This window comes from Leucoraja erinacea, chromosome 30 (assembly GCF_028641065.1).
Source record: "Leucoraja erinacea ecotype New England chromosome 30, Leri_hhj_1, whole genome shotgun sequence".
Lineage (NCBI taxonomy): Eukaryota > Metazoa > Chordata > Chondrichthyes > Rajiformes > Rajidae > Leucoraja > Leucoraja erinaceus.
The window spans coordinates 77,484-96,914 of NC_073406.1; the positions used below are offsets into that span (position 1 = coordinate 77,484).

The 19,431-nt window shown below is 43.3% G+C and overlaps 1 protein-coding gene across 3 annotated transcripts in view; it reads left to right on the forward strand.

Annotated features, from left to right (window-relative positions):
• LOC129711433 (CTD nuclear envelope phosphatase 1-like) overlaps positions 1 to 3,419 on the forward strand; it is a 43,135-nt gene extending 39,716 nt beyond the window's left edge. For all 3 annotated transcript variants that reach the window (XM_055659042.1, XM_055659044.1, XM_055659041.1), the window contains one exon: positions 2,721 to 3,419. In XM_055659042.1, the coding sequence (XP_055515017.1) occupies positions 2,721 to 2,803 (83 nt within the window). In that variant the 3' untranslated portion in view covers positions 2,804 to 3,419. The remainder of the gene's footprint in view (positions 1 to 2,720) is intronic.
• Positions 3,420 to 19,431: the final 16,012 nt, after the last annotated feature.

A 19,431-nucleotide genomic window follows, 5' to 3' on the forward strand; every position in this document is an offset into this window, starting at 1 on the left:
ACTTCACCTTCAAGGGACCATGCACCTGTACTCCCAGATCCTTATGCTCTACATCACTCCCCAAAGCCCAACCATTCACTGTGTAGGTCCTGCCCATGTTAGACTTTCTAAAATACTGCACACTACATTTCTCTGTATTAAACTCATCAACCATTTCTCAGCCCACCTGGCCAATCGATCAAGTTCCTGCTGCCATTTTTCACAACCATCTGCAAAACCACCTACTTTTGTATCATCTACTTGCTAATCTTGCCCTGTCTGTTCTCATCTAAATCATTGATATAGATGACAAATAGTAACAAGTCCAGGACCGAACCCTGAAGCACACCGCTCCAGTCACAGGCCTCCAGTCCAAGAACAACTTTCCACCATCACCCTCTGCTTCCTTCCATTCAACTATCTCCTTGGGTTCCATGCAGTCATACCTTCCAGAGCATACATAACTACCATGCGGAACCATGCTTTGCTTGTCCCTATATACAACATATGCAGCTCTGCCCTCATTGACCTTTCTAGTCACATCTTCAAAAAATTCAACCAGATTTGTAAGACACGACCTCCCACGTACAAAACCATGCTGACTGTCCCTAATCAGTCCTAGTCCGTTTAAATGCCTGCATATCCTATCCTTCAGAATACTCTCCAGTACCTTTCCGACTACATATTTTAAGCTTACTAGCCTATAGTTTCCAGCATTTTCCCTGCAGCCCTTCTTGAATAGACGCACACCATTTGCCACCCTCCAGTCGTCCGGCACCTCTCCTGTATTTAAAGATGACTCGTAAATTTCAACCAGGGCTCCAGCAGTTTCCTCTTTGGTTTCCCACAATGTCCTTAATACCCCAAAACCAAATCCAGAAATGCTGCTTTGTTGGCCAGAAATTAATCGACGATCTGAACACATTTCAGAGCCTCCTTCCCATTGTTATCTTGCTACTCCCAGTCTACATTTGGATAGTTGAAATCCCCCATTATCAGTACATTATCAGTCTTGTTTGCACTTTCCCTGCAGCCTTCCTCCTTGCTAGTTAGCAGCCTAAGGAGTAGTCACAGTGATGTGATCAACACCTTTGCTTAATTCTAAACAGATTCTTTATTTCTTCCTATGGCACAGGAGGCGATCATTTGGTCCATCAGGCCCATGCCAGTTCTCAGCCGAGCAATCCTATCAATTCCATTTCCCTGCAGAAATGCAACACATTGTCTTGTGCAGGCTCATCAACTTCCCTTTGATTCTTTTGCCACTTACCTACATGGTCATGGGAAGAGTGTACAAACTCTGCTAATTCTGCAATATTTTCCAGCACTGCAGAATTCTCTACATTCGGTGCTACCACTCCCCATCTTTTCTTCTCTATTGTTCTCAAACATATTGTATTCAAGAATATTTCGTTCTCCTTTTTCAGTCCAGTTCTTTTATCACAGCTTCATGCTTGCTTATGCCTGCAGTTCTCCAAACTACTCAGATTCATGGAGTTCTCCCCCAAACCACCAGCATATCGTATGAAAACGTTGATCTTATCTCTGTCAGGTTTTGTCCTGAGCAGCTCCCAAGAATCTAATGCATTCTAGCTGTGTAGGCTGTTATCTACTATTTCTGTTTCACTAGTGTGTGTGGTACATGGAATAATCAAGAGTTTACTAACTTATTGAGGTCTCTTTCCTTTGCTGCTGCTTACTACTAATACTGTTGCAGCTGTGACCTTTGCCTACTCACTCTCCACATCCAGACTTTATGCCACTGCTCTATCCTTAACTCTGGGATCAGGGAGACATTACAGCATCCTACAACCATAAACTACCTGTCTTTGGGTGAACATCTCATTAAACAATGCTCAGCCATATAGACGCCAGCTGCTGTTTCATTGTCAAAACCTAGAACTCTGGCTCTTCCAGTTGACAACCTGTTCCTGTGGTTGTCTAGGACAGGGGTGCAGAATATAGGCTTCATGGGTCAGAGGTCTTCTTCCTTCCCCCTTGCCTTCCACCTACAAGTTTTCATCTCTGGCCTTTATCAAACCCCCCTTCACATCTGTCTTTGTCTTGTCCCTTCCTCTCTTCCCACCTATCCATGTTCTCCAGAAATTCTGCCTGACCCACTGAGTTACTACAGTGGTGCTGATATTGTTACATGTGAAGTTATTGTTCTTACAAACGGTTCTATGGAGAATTTCCATACCTCTAATCCTCTATTTGCAAGTGTCCAGAAATGGTCTACAGCACCAGCTAGAGGCACCATTGTTCCAGGCAAGTCCCAGTTTGTTGCCACCTTCAGCCATCTCCTTCATTAGATGTCTCGTGACTCTCCTTGCCTCCCACAGACGACCACAATGGCGCAGTATCCCTCTCCCTCTCTTACCCGCCTTGCTTCTCGCTCCTTCCTCCTGGTCTATTGTCTGGGGATAAGTAGGGGCCGGCTCGGTTGTTTCATCCTCAAAACCTAGATGTTGGCTCTTCTCCTGGCTCCCCTTCCAGGCCGAGGGTTCCCAGGGTCCAACGAGCTTGGCGACTTCCTTGTGTAGGCCGCAATCCTCCAGGGAGGACGGGCTTGACCAGCTCACCCTGAAGCTGGTTTACAACAAAACACAAAATGCTGGAGTGACTCAGTGGGTCAGACAGCATTTGCAGACGGAATGTAGAGGTGATGTATAGTTTCCTTGCTCTCTGTTTAAACCAAATGCTTGTTTAACTTTTAATTTTTCTTTCCTGCAACTTTTCAGGTTCACATCAGATGTCCGGTCGGTCCTCAGTCGGAACTTGCACCAACACAGACTATGGTGATGTTGAAATAGGCTTTTCCTAATGGTCTCCTGTGGGCATTTCTTGTCATGCCCTCCTATACTTTGAACATTGTAAAAACTGAACTTCAGGGAGGGGATCTGAGTGTGCATGAAGTGACACAAGCTCAGTGGAACAATCAAGACAATCTGGTTCACCTGTAGATCTATGTGTGAATTTTACACTTGTTGGATACAATGGTGCATCATGTGATACATTATCTTTTTGTTTATACAATCAGTTTTGAGCTCTGGTTGCCTGAGATTGTGTCTTTTGTTAAAGACTGTCCGCCTTTAAGATTAGATAATGGCTTTTTTAAACAGAATATAAATGACTTTCACTCCAAAATATAATAATGTGATCAGGCTGCTTCCTGGTGAAAAGGAAGTATTTTCATTGTAAACTACTCCGTCCTTTCTATATGATGCCAATTTTCACTGCTGTTTGACCAGGAAAAGAAATCCCAAGCCTGACCCTGTCAATGGTGCTAAACCACAAACCTAAAACCAGGCTTTGTTTGGAACTGGATTTTTTTTAAAGAGCTGATCCACAATGTGAATAGTTTGTCAATGCCGTATTTCTCAACAGTATTAATAATTGCATATCAAATGAAGAATAAAATCTCATTTATATTACAATAATGGATGATTTGTATCATATTTATGGCCTGCTAGAGCACAGATTAAATATAATGAATCCTAAAATCTTTTCTAGTAATTATTGGCTATGCTAATTTTCCTGAAACGTGTAATTGAGGGGATGGAAATTAACAAATGAAGGTAGGATTAATGGTCAATTGACCACAGCTGAACCTCATCTTTGCTTACACAGTGTTGTTTAGTGAGAATTTTTAAGTTTAGAAAATAGTTATTCTAACCATTAAGATATGAAATGTTTGTTTGTTGCTGAGATCACATTGTAAATCATTGTACTTCAAGTGGAATTCTGCAGCTGGTGACAACTCTTTTTGTCGGTCAGAAAACTCTAATTTCAGGTAACATTGTACAGTTTGTGTCCATGGTGCATTTTTAGTAATTGTATAATATCCTTGTTCGTGATTGTTCAAGATCTTCAGTGTCTAATCACAAAACACATATCTTTTAAATATGATAGTAGATGTATGTAGCAGTGAAACAAACTGCTTCATGCCAGTAAGGACAGGGACTTTGTTTAACAGTTAAAGACTGGAATCGGTAATATGTTCACTGCATTCTGATTTAAATCTGGGCATTTTATAAATGCACAGAATTTCCAGTAGCAGAGGTAGCCATTTGATTTTAAATACCTCTGTTAGCAATGGTCCCATATTGACAGTGTTTAACCAAAAGCTGGGTCCAGGCTATTAATCATGGTCTCTTATGGTGGGCTGAATCCAACACAAATGCTGCTATGCACTGACTGGTTTAAAGTCTATGGCCCTTCCTGGTCACTGGTGCTTGATATAATGAATCATTTTTTTGCTTGCCCTGTCCGTAAATGGGAGCTTGTAGTATCAGTAAAAGGCATATAATTTGCAACAGGAATACGTTATTCTAGCAATTCTTGTAAATAAAATGCCACTTTCATAACATGACCAGAAAAATTGGAAAATTAAAATAAAACCAGTGAATAGTGGAAATTCTCAGTAGGTCTGGCCATGTCTGTGGGAAGCGAAAAAGTTAATGTTTCTGGTTAAAGAGCCTTCATGAATGAGGCCCATCACAAACATGAGGAGCAGCATGTCATCTTTTGTTTGGGCCATCTGAGTATTTCCAGCATGTTCTGTTTTTACTTTGGATTTCCAGCATCTGAATTGATTGTTACTCGATTCATTTATAAATCTGGATGTCTTTAATTGTAGGAACAGGTAAGATTTGTAATAATTATCTGGCCTTGGTAAACAAAAAAAACCCACTGGATCTGAAGAAGGGTCCTATCACTTATCGATTCCCTCCATACATGTTGCCTGACCTGCTGAATTCCTCCAGCACTTTGTGTTTTGCTGAAAACTGCAGGTGCTGGAAATGTGAACTAAAAACAGAAAATGCTGGAAACATTCAGCAAGTCAGGCAGTATAAATGGAGAGAGAAACCAAGTTAATGTTTCAGGCTGACACCCCCTTTTCTGACAGATTTCATACCTGAAATGTAACCGTTTCCCTTTCCACTGAGTGTTTTCAGCACTTTCCATTTTTATTTTATAGCCTTTCTTTAGGTTTGCATTAATTGTCTTATGATGAATGAAGTGTCTGCTGGAGCACAAAAGAGCACCTGCAGTCTGCAGTTCATCAATGCCTCTGTTTTTTATAAGAATAATGCAATGGCTTGTTTTGTAACTGACCTCAATTTAGTCATTCAGTCTTTGAGTTGGGTGTAATTTGTGCATTTCACTTTTTGAAAATGCATTAACGTTTAAGATTTTCAATAACATATTTGATTCTACTGTTTTCTGAAATATCAGGTAACATTTTGGTGAAGACTTTAAAAATTTTTTTTTTTTTTTAATGCAATCAATTTTCAGGGAAATTATATATGTGCATTATAATTAGAATTATTTTCCCACTGTTTATCATCGACATTTTCTGGGTTTTAGTTTAAAACCACATCAGCAATGGGTGGGGTTTAAAGCTGGGTTTATGAAGATGGTGGTGATAAAAGAAAGCGGCCAGAAAGCAAGTTACAATGTGGAGCAAGTGCACACTGGTCCTGCACAGAGGCTTTGAGTCTCCCTAACTGTGAGCCACCCCTCTTCACGGGCCACCGTTCACCTGAAGAATTGCTGCTACTTCACAATCCAGACATTTGGTGTTGGTCTAAAACTTTCACTGATGTTCTAGTGAGAATAAAGGCTTGCTGTGCTTCATTGGACTTGAGCCATACCGATTTTATAAATTGATTCTGATGGCTGAAACTACTGGTCACCTTTTTGTATTTGAGGATTTATAGATGTAACTCTGACCTATATCAGGATTAAACACAATCCTTGAGTGGATCTGATTTTATGGTGACCTATCAAAGACTCATTAAAACGTTATCTTGTGTGAGATGAGTTGAAAGTTAAGACTTTAATCGATTTAGAGGCTCAAGGGCGTCTAATCATAATCTGTCTGGGTAATATTGCCTAGATAATTTAGTGGGTCAATGCATTGTCTACATTGGTACTTCCACAAAGCAGGAGGACCACCAGTTCAGTCTGATCTTGGCCAGAAGTGTTTTAATTGTCTTCAGCTGTCTTGGTAGTGAAAAGGGAGAATGGTCCTGATCCTGATGATTCATTGCTGGCAAGTGCACTATATAGATGTTGAGGCACTTTGGATTGTCGTTCAGTGTTGTTGCTGCTCATAAACACGAGCACCTGTAAAACCTAGCTTTAATGTAAGTGGGTAAGCCAGATGATGGATGTGGGGAGGGTAGGAGAGAGCTTGACTTTCAATAACTTCATGTAATTTAATTCCCCTGGTGCTGGCTAGCTAGTATTGTCTGCCATTAAAGCAGCTGGTTGCTGATGTTAGATCAGTTAATTGGCTCTTAAAAGGTGCTCAAAATGTATGTAACTTTTTTAAATTAATATAATAATTTGAGTAAATCTAAACAAATAACTTCATATTTTCCTTTGACGAATTATAAAAATTGCAGTAAACTTTTCCAGTGCTTGAATAATGTAAAAATAACAAATTATCTCTATTTTCAAAGTCTCACGTGATACTACTAATGTATTTTGGCACAGTCTTTTGAATTTTTAATGCAAAGGAGAATGAAGATGCCTATCCTCGCAATATCCTCCGTCTCCAATTTTTCTGATGAGGTAAAGAAATACTTTCGACCTTACTTCAGCACTTTAGTCCTAAAGTACGTACAACGTCCTTGTGTCCCAAACTTCTGTACTCTTTCATAATTTGAATCTGTGACCTCATCTGGAGTTATCTTCTTTGTCAGTTTTAACTGCAATTTATTTTCCATTGATCATTGAGGATGAATCAAAGAAGTTTTTTTTTGTGCAGTTAAGATAAGGTAGACAATCTGGCAGTAATTCCAAGTGGGATGTTGAAAACCTCCCCATACGTGCACCTCTGTGTTATAGGAAGCTACATATCCAAGTGTCTGATTTTAATGCCTTGTAAAACTGTTCTAATTGGTTTTGACATCCAGATAAAGCCAAACAGCTGCTGAAAATATCAAAAACAAATGCTGACACTGTACAGTGTGCATTAGTGTACAACACTACAGTGTGCATTAGTGTACAACACTACAGTGTGCATTAGTGTACAACACTACAGTGTGCATTAGTGTACAACACTACAGTGTGCATTAATGTACAACACTACAGTGTGCATTAGTGTACAACACTACAGTGTGCATTAGTGTACAACACTACAGTGTGCATTAGTGTACAACACTACTGTGCATTAGTGTACAACACTATTGTGCATTAGTGTACAACACTATTGTGCATTAGTGTACAACACTATTGTGCATTAGTGTACAACACTACTGTGCATTAGTGTACAACACTACTGTGCATTAGTGTACAACACTACTGTGCATTAGTGTACAACACTACTGTACATTAATGTACCACACTACAGTGCATTAGTGTAAACAGTGTGAATTAGCGTACAACGCTGTGCAGTAGATTGATGAATCTTTTCAAAAGTGGGATGTGTGTTTTAATGGAGATCCTTATCAGAGTTGGGTTTAGAACCAGGGTGTCACCTGGAACAGGAGAGATCTATTATTGGTAAAATTGCAACACCTTGCTGCTTTTTATTACAACATTTATTGCTTTTGTATTTTATTGACTAGCGATCTTGCTTCCTATTTTAAAATTTTAATAATGAAAAGCGATTAATAGATGGGCTCTACAAAAATGCAACTCTTCTGGATTTCTGCGACTTGGTCTTCCACAAAAACCTATCCTTATAAACTTGCTTCTGAAGAAACATTAATCTTCATGAGGTAGATTTGTCATACCCAAGTCAACAAGCAAGCATACTAGATTAATTAAATTATGTGAAAATCTTCAGTCAAATAAGCGAGTTCGGTATTCCGAGTGCGCATGCCCAGGTCATAGGTCACTAGCTATAAGCAGTCTCGGTAATGGTGGTACTGCATTGTGTGCAGGCTTGCATTTCATCCATAGTCAGGGTCAGGCCCGGCTCTCTGTCGTTGCGGGTGCTGTTCAGTTGCTGTTGGGCCATCCCCGTCCCATGCCCGGTGTCCCTGTCCGGAGTGGCCCCGGCTGGTGGGGTGGCGCTGCAACCGCTGGCACCAGCGCGGCTCTGCCTGTCCCACCGGCTTGGCCAGCAGTCCTCCACCTCCATTCCTCTCCCCTCAGTCCGACACCGAGATCCGGCTGAAGATGGGCAGCCGCCGGCCCTGCTCGAAGATGGGCGACTCTGAGCCGCTGCTGCTGGAGTCGTCCTGGTTGGAGAGAGAATCTGTGGACGGGCTCCTGCAGGCCATGGGTAGGCCGAGCGCCCACTGGAGCTGCTGGTGCTGTTGGTGATGGTAGTGCTGGTGGCAGCAGCAACCTCCTCCCCCTCCCTTGCCCAGCCACAAGCCCAGAGTCCCGGCTAGCTCCAAGTCCAGGTCGGGGCTGAAGGCCACCTGCAGCATAGCCCAGTTGAGCGCCGGGCCTGAGGAAGCCGAGCCCAGGCTGGCACACTGGCGCAGGCGAGGCCGGGGCCCTCACTCCTCCTCGGGGTTATGGATGAAGTGGCAGCGGGTACCGTAGGGGCAGAAGCCTGTGGCGTGCAAGGTGCGGCACGGCTCCGTCCTGTATTTGGGGTGGCGGCTGAGGGGGTGCAGCTCGGCCAGGCTGTAGCGGCCCATCGGGGAGCGGGTTCCTCTGGAGTTGGAGCGGGGTTGGGCTGGAGTTGCCGCAGTTGTGGACCTGTGGGCTCTCCGCGCTGGCTGCGGGCCGGTATCCCGTCGGTCCGGACGTCTCCGGCTGCCCCCTAGGTGGGGATGGGGCACTCGAGTGGGGTGACGAGAGCGCTCCAGTGGCGGTTAGGCAGCGTTTGTGGCGCCGGGGACTCGAATTTGATCCTGACTGCGAATGAGGCGCATGTCTGTGCGTGTCTCTGCCGGTCGAGTTTCAGGTTCATCACTAGCGACTAAATCATCAATGGGTCTATCAACTTGTATGTACTTTTTCCGTTCAGATAACAACATCAATATGTTCAAACTGATGAAAATACTAAATATCGACACAAAAGCTGGTGATTTGAAGTCCTCCTGATGCTTGTGGTTTGTTCCTCTGTAGCTCGCGTTCTGTTTATATTGAGATCTACATGCAAAGAGCGCAAAATATTTTTGTATGTTTAAACATGACCTAATTATGCTGATAACTATTAAAAGCCATTGGCTGGATATTAATAACTGTGTTATTACTTGATGAATGGAGGCAGTGTTTCTTTTTAAATTATGTATTTTTGAATTTATTTACAAATGCCAAAACCCCCAAAAAATTGGTTCTTCAAGTGAAGAATAAATGAAAAAAAAGAATTACTTTTTCCTGTCATATTTTGTATTGCAGTGTGAATTGATTGGTTAATACAAAATCGAATATCTTTTTTGGTAACTTACGGATTCTGAATGTGGATCTTTGGTTAGTGCTGCCTTAATCTGGTATAATTCGCCTGAATTGTAGGAAATTGTCAAACCACGCTTGTTATCATGCTTTGAACATTGGTTCAGGACAATGTAATTATCACAGATAATCGGTTGCTCATCAGTTCAACAGATTCACACACAGCATTTATACAGGTCAAAAGCTGTAGGCAACGATGATCACTGAAACTTGAGAGAACCAATTTCAATCCTAATATGGAAAGGAACGCAAGGTTTGGTTGGCATCTATTCTCATTAATATTTTCAAGTGTGTTTAATCTTAAAGTTTTCAATATACTTTCTACTACAAATAGAAAGTTTAGTAAAAAACATTGGCGAGGTTGCATTTGGTGTAAACATGTCAGTTTTGGTTAGGAAGGATGTTAGGCTGGAAAGAGCCGAGAAGATTTCCAAAGTAATTGTCAGGATGCCACCAACATCCCAAAGAGAAGTGGATTTTTGTGTTAGGTGGGCACTTAATTGTCCTCTCTCGGGCACTTTTCCTGCAATCACAGGGAATCTTAATCAGTTTGGGGGGGTGGGTCGAGGAATCGTTGATGGTATTTAATACAGAGAAATGTGAGGTGTTGCACTTTGGCAAGTCTTAACATGGACATGACCTATACAGGGAATGGTAGGGTTGTGGGGTGTTTTGTAGAGCAGAGGGATCTAGGAGTGCAGGCACATAGTTCCTTGAAAGTGTTGACTGGTAGATCGGGGGATCATAAAGGCTTTTGGCACATTGACATTCATCAGGCAGAGTATTCAACATAGAAGTTGGAAGGTCATGTTGCAGTTATATAAGATATAGGTGAGGCCAATTTTAGTTCAGTTTTGGTCATGTAATCAGAAAGATGTCATGCTAGAAAAGGTGCAGAGAAGATTTACAAGGATGTCGCCAGGACTTGAGGGTCAGAGCTATAAGGAGAGGTTGTGCAGGCTAGGACTAATCCTTGAAGTGAAGGAGGATAAGGAATGATCATATAGAGGTGTACAAGATCATAGGAGGAATAGATTGGATAAACGCACAGAGTTTCCAGAGAACCAGAGGACATGGGTTTAAGGAGATGGGGGAAATTATTTAATAGGAACCTGAGAGGTAGCTTTTTTTACACAAAGGTGGTGCCTGTATGGAATGAGCTGCTGGAGGAGGTTGTTGAGGCAGGTACTATCACAATGTTTAAGAAACATTTAAACAGAAACATGGATAGGACGGCATTAGAGTGATATGGGCAAAAGGCAGGCAGTTGGGACATATTGGTTGGTGTGGACATGTTGGGCCAAAGGGCCAGTTTCTTTGGTGATTATCTTTGGATCAATGGAAGATGGGAATAAGCTAAATACGTTTCAAAAATCTCTCCTTAATTATGGTTTAATAACGGCAAAAAAACCTATACTTAAATTTTGGGAAAATGTGCCAACACCAACGCTTAAAATGTGGATTTCAAATATGTCAGAAACGGCAGATCTTGAAGAAATGCAACTCCTCCTAACAGGTAAAGCAGACCAATTCTTAGTGATTTAGTCTCCTTTTATCGACTTCTTACAAGCATATGGTGCAACACAACCATAAGAATAATATGTTTCAGAATCAAGTGACGGGTGGCCAAGAACATAAAATAGGTACCACATTATTGTACTTGCTTCTAACAAAAATAAAAAAAGATAAAACATGGATAGGACGACATTATGGGCAAAAGGCAGGCAGTTGGGACATATTGGTTGGTTGGGCCAAAGGGCCAGTTTCCATGCTGTATGACTCGATGTAACACCTATCTCTACACCTCCTCTCTTATTTCCATCCAAGGAACTCTGCAACCTGTCCCAATGCAGCTCTTCCAACCTCTGTATACCCCGAGTGGCCTCCTCTACATGATGAGACCAAGAGTAAAAAAGGCGACCGTTTTGTTCAACACTTGCGCTCGGTGCACCAAAGCATACTGGATTTTCTGGTTGCTAACCATTTGAACTCCCACTCCCACACCATTCTTTCTGTCCTTTTGCCCTCCATAACCAGAGGAGCGATATACAGACTGGAAGAACAGCACTTCATATTCTGATTGGTAACTTGGAACACAATCGTATGAACATTGAATTCTCCAATACCCATAAACTCATCATTTCAGATACATTTCTCCAACCATCTCCCAGCACCTTATCACCCTGTGTTTTTCACTCCTCCGTACACTCATCTCCCATTCCTGACTCTCATATTTTCCTTTTACCTCCTTTCCCTTCTCCCTCTTTCAACATCTAATCCGTGTCTTTCAAATGTCACTTTGGGCTGACAGTCACTAGACCTCAGTCTGTGACTCAAAAGCAAATATAGGGAGTAGATGCTTTCATTAAAAATAAAACATGATAATGATGGATGCAAATTAATCAATTGGAAACATGTTATTGATAATTATTTTAATTGAGATCATGAGCTGACATTTATCAGCAATGCTAACCATTAAATAAACAATAAGCATTTGCTGCTCTGCCCTTCAGCCAAAAATTGAGTATTAACAGCTCAGTAGAAATAAAAGGAGCGGTTCCATAATCACACTCTTTCTGACTGCTCTGGTTTTCCTGGGACCTACTATCTGTTCACTCACAAACTGAGCAAGCTGTTTACAATGATCAAAGGCCAGGTCTAGGTGAATACGCCTACTTTGCATGGCAGAGGAATCAATAACCAGGGAGCATTGATCCAAGACACAATCAAGACAAGCTGAAGTAATTTCTCTTCATTCAAAGAATGTTAAATGAAAGGGTTCACAACAATGCCTGAATGTGTGGCAAACAGTGGAAATACCAAGTGATGGGCCAAATGGCCAAAGTCTGCTATATTTATGAATTTATACCCCTATGAGTACCTAAAGAGACAGAATTTATAGAAAGCAGCAGGAGCAACTTTTTGTTGCGGTGCAGAATGCCCCTTGCTGTCAATGCTAGTGATCCTGTGACAAATGAGCGTGGTGTTGAAGTTACTCTGGCAGCTTCACGGCAAGCATGAGGACAGTGACACTCTCATGAACCACGGGAAGTGTTGGGTTCCAGGGAGGCAATCTGAGAGTATAGATGAGGTAAGATTGGGTCATCCATGCATTCAGAGTTAGCCTTGGGGTTACTGAATGGTAGAACAGGCCTGAGGGGCTGAATTATCACCTTTTATGTTGAAAGGAAAAATAAAATATAGAAAAATAGGTGCAGGAGTAGGCCATTCGGCCCTTCAAATGAAATGGCAACTGGAGTACTTCTAGAATCCGAGAGTAATACAGCGTGGAATAAAGCACTACGGCCCAACATGCCCATCTATACTAGTCCCACCCCTGCTCCAGTTATTGCTTGGTTGTCCTTAGCTCTGATTCAAATGATATTGATTCATGTTGAGGTCAGGTGTCACTTTCCTCGGGGTAATTCAAGGGTCCAATCCTCATGTGAGCCTGGCGTATGAGTTTCTGATCATGAACCAAGTCAAGAAACTCATTTGTGCAGTGGCATATCCTGGCAGTGCCATCAACAGACACTTGAGCTGATATTCCTGACAGTAACCAGTGCTTTCAAAACTTCACCATTGCTATTGCTGGCAGCAACTTGCCATTGACTGGAATTGCTTTCCCAATGTCTAAGCTGATGTGGTTTCACACTGAGCGATTGGATAAACAGTAGTTGAAGGGAGAAGCAGCCGGTAACGGTGGTGAGATGGAACCTCTCTCATCCACACGCACTTCGATTACAACAGTGAACAGACATGAGTCCTTTTGCGTTGAAAAAACCATGAATTGCAATGATACCTCTCCACTGCTGAAAGCAAAACCTCAGCTCATTATGATCTGCACTAACTCGTTCTTTCCCAGCGAATCAAGTAGCCATTCTTTGCTCCCAGTCTTAATTCACCCGTCTAAAATATGTTTGGTAGACAAAAGTGCTGGAGAAACTCAGCGGGTGCAGCAGCATCTATGGAGCGAAGGAAATAGGCAACGTTTCGGGCTGAAACCCTTCTTCAGACTGAAATATGTTTAAAAGGTGTTTTAAAAGACGACCTTACCACTTTAATTACTGTATTTAGGTTCATTTCAAATTCCCTTTCCTATATTTTTAGCTTTCGCCAATTTTGAACCTCCAGCTTCAAGCTTTTTCTCTACTTTACCCAATTTTAAAATACAATCCGAAAGCAATCTTTTATGAAACTTGTGGCACAACCCCAAGGTTCAAACCTTCGTTCTACCCGTACTTAGAAGGTATAATTGTGCCTTATACTATTGGTATAAATGTAAAGTGTAATACGTGTCTGATTTTATGACAATGTGGGCATGTGCTAAGACGATACGAGAGGTGGGCAAACGAGGGCTTTGTTATACGATGCTATCTTAAAAAGAAAAAAAAATGGTAAAATATGTTTAAAAGTAGCAAAGGCAATTTAAAAATGGGCTGGGAAAAGTGACCGGTCCATACGTCTCGTGATGACTACTATAATGAGTGTAGATTTATACAAAAATATATGTGTGTGTGTTATACTCCGTATGTATGTGCATACTGTCGGTAAAATGCCTGATCAATGCAGTCCCTACTATTAATATGCCTAAACGAAGGGAATTTCGGAACACAGAAAAGGTGTACTAGGTGATCCATAATGCTCTACACTTTAACCGGTGATCCCGTGTTGCTGAACTACTTAATTGTATGTGCTGAGTGCTATCACCCCGAGTGGACTTCCCCCTAACGTGGAAGTCTGAAGAGGAGCCCGTCAACAACCATCCGATGGCAGACAGTATGCAACTTACAAGTGCCTGTCAGAAGGAGGAGGAGAAACAGGACAATTATTTTCATATTTGTGTCAGGTGGTGTTTCTGATGGGCAAGGGAGAGACCTGATTAAAACTGAATGACGCATTCGTCCCGCCATTCTTGTCATTTTCAACAGGTGTTTTGAGAACACTCAAGCACCAGTTTAAGCTTTGAATAAACTCAGCTGCAGGAAATACAACAAAGGCACTGAGGCATATGTTTTGTTGAATGCACTTATGCACGAGTTTCAGTACAGTGACGCTCTACAGCGGATTTTGAAAAAACCCATCAAACGGCAGCGGTGCAGTGACACCATTTACTCGGAAGACTAAGAATGAAAGGCTAACTACGTTGCACGGCCATAGGGTCTTGCGCAAGCGCAATGGCGGAGCAGTCGGTCGGACAAACGTAGTGACTACACATGCCTGGACGGGCCAGAGAAAGCGAGAGTTCGATCCGAACACTACGGTGCGCTGAAAGGTCTGCCGCTTGCACAATCTGTTTTTTTTTTTACAGAGCAGTTTGAAGGGTTCCCTGTGACCGGCGTGGGTGTTCCGCCCGCTCGCGTTCCCACCACACACTCAAAGTGTAGCGGGTTTGTAGGAGTGAGTAGGGAATGCCTAAATATTCGAATTATTCCCGAGTGTGTGGCTAATGTGGGGGGAAGTGGTCAGCGTAATGAACTTGGTGGGCCCGAAGGGCGATGTCACGTGGTATCTCTAAGTGTAAAACAAACATAGACACGTTGGATTGCAGCTTTCGATTTTTAGCGCTGAGTGTTTTTTTTTAATTTTTACAACATGAATAAGGAACCAGAGGGGTTCTTTTCCACAAAGGGGAGGGGTGCATGGAACGAGTACCAGAGAAGAAAGAAGAGGAGAAACGAAGGAAAAAGAAGGTGGGGGGGGAAAAAAAGCGAAGGGGGGGGGCATGAAGGGAGCAATCTGGCAAGTGTATACTAAACGAGCATCGTCAGTAGAAATTGACGGGCGAAGGAGCGTGTGAGAAGAGAAGCGAAAAGAATTCCTATCACATATCACCACTCTCTTCGGAGCTGGCGACTGGCGGGTTTTTCCGAGTGACTGGATAAAACGCTTGACTATGCGTTCACTGCACAAAGCTGAGACACTGTTATTATCAAAGGATCAAGAAGGCAGGGGCTAGAGTGAAGACGCCAATGTACTTTGCATAGGTCTAGAGGGGCGGTCAATAACACAGGAGCATTGATTCCAAAGAATCCAATGCAATACACCTGAATTAGATTAATCTCTCATTCAAAATAAATGTTAAATGAATAGGTCAGCAACAATAGCCTGAATGTGTTGGCATAAAAAACTGTGGAGAATACTCAAGTGATGGGGTCTTACCTAAATACGGCCAAGAAATCTGTCTGATATTTATGATTTATTACCCCGGATATTGATAGCGTCTGAAAATGAGATGCCGAATTTAATAATGAAGGGCTCTCATTGCTTGGCAACTTTTTGGGGGGTGGCGTCTGCAGAATGCCCCATTAACCGCTGTACTGCTAATGATCCTGATGTACAATGAGGCGTAAGGTGTTCAAGAAGTGATTATAACTGGCTAGCTTCACGGCAAGCATGAGGATCTAGTGACAACTCTCACTGAATAGGAACAGGGGACAGGAAATAGATGTGTGGAAGAGTTTCAACAGAAATCGGAGGCCATCTAGCTAAGTATATACATGAAGGTAAGATTGTGTGTGATGGCGATTAGGGCGACCATAGCATAAGGGTCAGATGTAAGGGCCTAGGTGTTGTGTATACACTGAACGTTGGTAGAAGGTGCAGGCGCTGGAGGGTGGGGTCAACCATAGAATTATCACCGAGCTTTAGACTTGACACAGGGTAAAATAATGAGAGGGATAGAAAAATGGTGGGGGCAGGAGTAGGCCAAAATCGGCCGGTGGGCTTCAAATGAATGGCCAGACTTGGGAGGATACTTCTTGGAAGCAGAAGTCCGAGAGTGAAGGACAGGCCGTGGATATAAAGCAAACTAACGCTGCCCACATAGGCCGGCATCTAAGCTAGTCCCCACACGCGCTGGCCTGCCAGGTATATGCTTGTGTCGCTTAGCTGGCTAAACTATTCAAATAGATTATTGATCTCCTGTTGAGGTCAGGTGTCTACTTCGGCTCTGGTTAATTCAAGGGTCCCTAATAGCTGCCTTCATGTGAGGGGGGCGCCTGGCGGTATGAGTTTCTGATCATGAAGCTGGCAAGTCAAGAACACTCATTGTGCATGTGTGCATGTATCCTGGCAGTGCCAATACAATCAGACAGGCTTGAAGCTGATATTACCTGACAGTACACGCAGTGGCTTTCCAAAAACTTCACATGTGCTATGGGCGTGGGCATGCAACTTGCATGACATTGAATTGCTTTGCTCGCAATGTACTTAAGCTGCTGTGGTTTCAACTACTGAGGAATTGGAGTAAACAGTAGTTGAGGGAGGGGAAGCAGCGGTAACGTGGTGATTATGTAAGAGCCTCATAGGCTCTCTGTTGCATCCACTAATGTGACCAGCTATCATACCATGTCGATTTAGGCATAACAGTGACATGACATGAGTCCTTGGCGTTGAAAAACCATGATTGCTCAATGATACGTCTGCTCCACTGTCTGAACGCAAACCTTCAGCTCATGTGATTGACTGGCACTAAACTCGTTCTTTCCCAGCGTAATCAATGTAGCCATTCTTTGCCTCCCAGTCTATATTCACAGCTTCTAAATAGTTTGTAGACAAAAGTGCTGGAGAAAGTCTCAAGGCGGGTGGGGCAGGACTAGCTCTATGGTAGGCGAAGAAGTAGGCACACGTTTCGGGCTGATAAACGGTCTTGCTTCAGACGTGAGAATATGTTTAAAAGTTGTTTTAAAAGGACGACCTTATCTGTCACTTTAATTCCTGTATTTAGTTGTTCATGTTCAAATTCTTCTTGGCCTAAGTTGTTAGGGCATTCGGCCAATTTGAACCTCCAGCGTTCACAGGGGTCTGTTTTCTCTACTATTAGCCAACTTTTATAAATAGCAATCGCGAAAGCATCTTTTATGAAATCTGTGGCGCAACCCTATTATGAGTCTTTGCCCTTGACCATAGGGTTCAAACGCTCGTCTACGCGCTCATGGTGGCCAGCGATGTTGATTCCGAAAATATTCTTTACTGTTTAATTACGCTCACGCTACTCAGAGAGTTCGCTTGAACAGTTAGTGTGTTCTTTGATTCATATTTATCTTGGTCAGGCAGACTAGAGATTGCAGTATGAAATCTTATGCTCTTTCAGCACTTCGGCAAAGGTAGGGCTATTTGTAATTCTTTTTGCAACATCGTCGCAGCTGAAGCTTTTCATTGCAAGCTCGCTATGTAGAAGGTTATTAGGAACAATTCGCTATGCTCTAATAATATTTGTTGGCTCTCTATCAATGATTTCGCTTAGACAGCAGCTGACACTTGATGCCTTCTCGTTGGGATTCAGAATATCACAAACAAACGTGCATTTAGAAAGGAGGCATTAACAATTAAGACGCAGCTACACCGATGTAGGCCTTAATCTACGCGTTTTGGTGCATATATGTCCTTTGGATAACTCCAGTGAAAGTGTTTGGTCATTTCGATCTTGTCTCTCCAGTTTCGCTAGGAGGATGTTGTCAGACTCGTCGAATCGCCCCCGAAAGCCGCATGGGCTTATTCGATAGCATTCTTGCAGTGGCGTGTTCTGTCTCCTCCATCTGATGAAAGATAGGTTGTGTCGGGGGGGGGGGGGGGCGGGGCAGTACTAGGTCCTGCTTAATTGGGGGAAATAAGAAATAATCCAGTTCGCGGGTCACGTGCCGTCAGCCGGCGCTGAACAGGTATGTGTTTATGTGGCAATGTATGTGTGGAGTGCGTGTGCTGCATGTGTATGCGTGAGTGTGGTAGTGCTTGTGTGCATGTGTATGTTTAGATGCGTGTGAGTGTGGAGTGTCTTGGCGTTGAGGTGAGTGTCTTGTATGGGACGTGAGTGTAGGTGAGGGATGTGTCATGTGAGTACGGAGTGGGTGCAGGAGTGTGGAGTGTGTGAGGAGTGTGTGAGTGGAGTGTGGAGTGGGTGCGTGTGTGTGGAGTGGGTGCGTGTGTGTGTATGCGTGAGTGTGGAGTGGGTGCGTGTGTGTGGAGTGTGTTGGTGTTTGTATACGTTAGGTTACAAACGTTGGCGCATGCCATGTCCTTATCATCTCTGAGGAAATGCAATATGTTCATGACTTCTCGAGCATCCCCTGTACGCAGATCAGTCAAATTGAGAAGGAGGCATTTTGGAGTTATCCATTGCAGCTATGAACGCTGCATTACCTAATCTCCGAGTGTCCCTCGAGGGAGGGGGGGGGGGGGGGGGGGAGCCGCAGACTATCTCACTAACTAAGTATCACCAGTCGCTTGTCAATCATGCGAGGGGCTATCATGGGAGCATGTTTCTCTGCGTTCCCACTATTGGCCTGGCATCAGGCATCTGCTCAAGTACATGCAAAGCGAGGAATGGGGGAGATGAACATCGGCTGCCGAATGCCAAGGGACTAGGCCGGCAGAAGGAGAAGATGACTGTAAGGTCATATGAAAGTGACCTTCTAGCCCTTGCAGAGTCATGTGAGCCTTCAAGGGCCATCGATGTTTTTTGCAGCCTCGAATGTCATACCTGAAAAGATAGTACAAGCATTTGAAAATCGCCATTTTCATTCATGTTGTTTCTCTGCACACTCTGAAAACGGGGGGCTCGCAATGCCATGAGTTTCCGTTGCCTTCCTGTAGCTCCCTGTCACTTTCGGATCGATGACAGTAAGGCGCCTGCCGTCCCAGTCGGCAAATACGTTGCATGGAGAACCATGCAGAAGCGAGGTTGCATATTTGTCTTTTGCTGGCTAGTTGTGGCTGGGGCTATTGAATTTGTTCCATGCTAGCCTTGCATCTGCGGGCTGCTGGGGAGCAACTGGTTGGGTATTCTGAATATATTTACCCACGTTTCGCCACTAATCAGGTGATCTGCTCCTCATGTCCACCTACTCTGGCAACTCCAGCCGAATGTGGGGCATAAGTCTCACTCCCGTTTCCTTTGATCTACAACGGGGCGGTGTCGGAAACAGAGAATTGATAGTGGATGGTGGGGATATGCCTTACTACTCTTGAAAAGATTAAATGATCAGGCAAGTTAACAAGTATAGGAAGGCTAAGAACAGTCCTGTTGACGCACAGGCCTATACCTCGCAGGTCCAGGCGTGACCATCCAAATAACTCCGTACT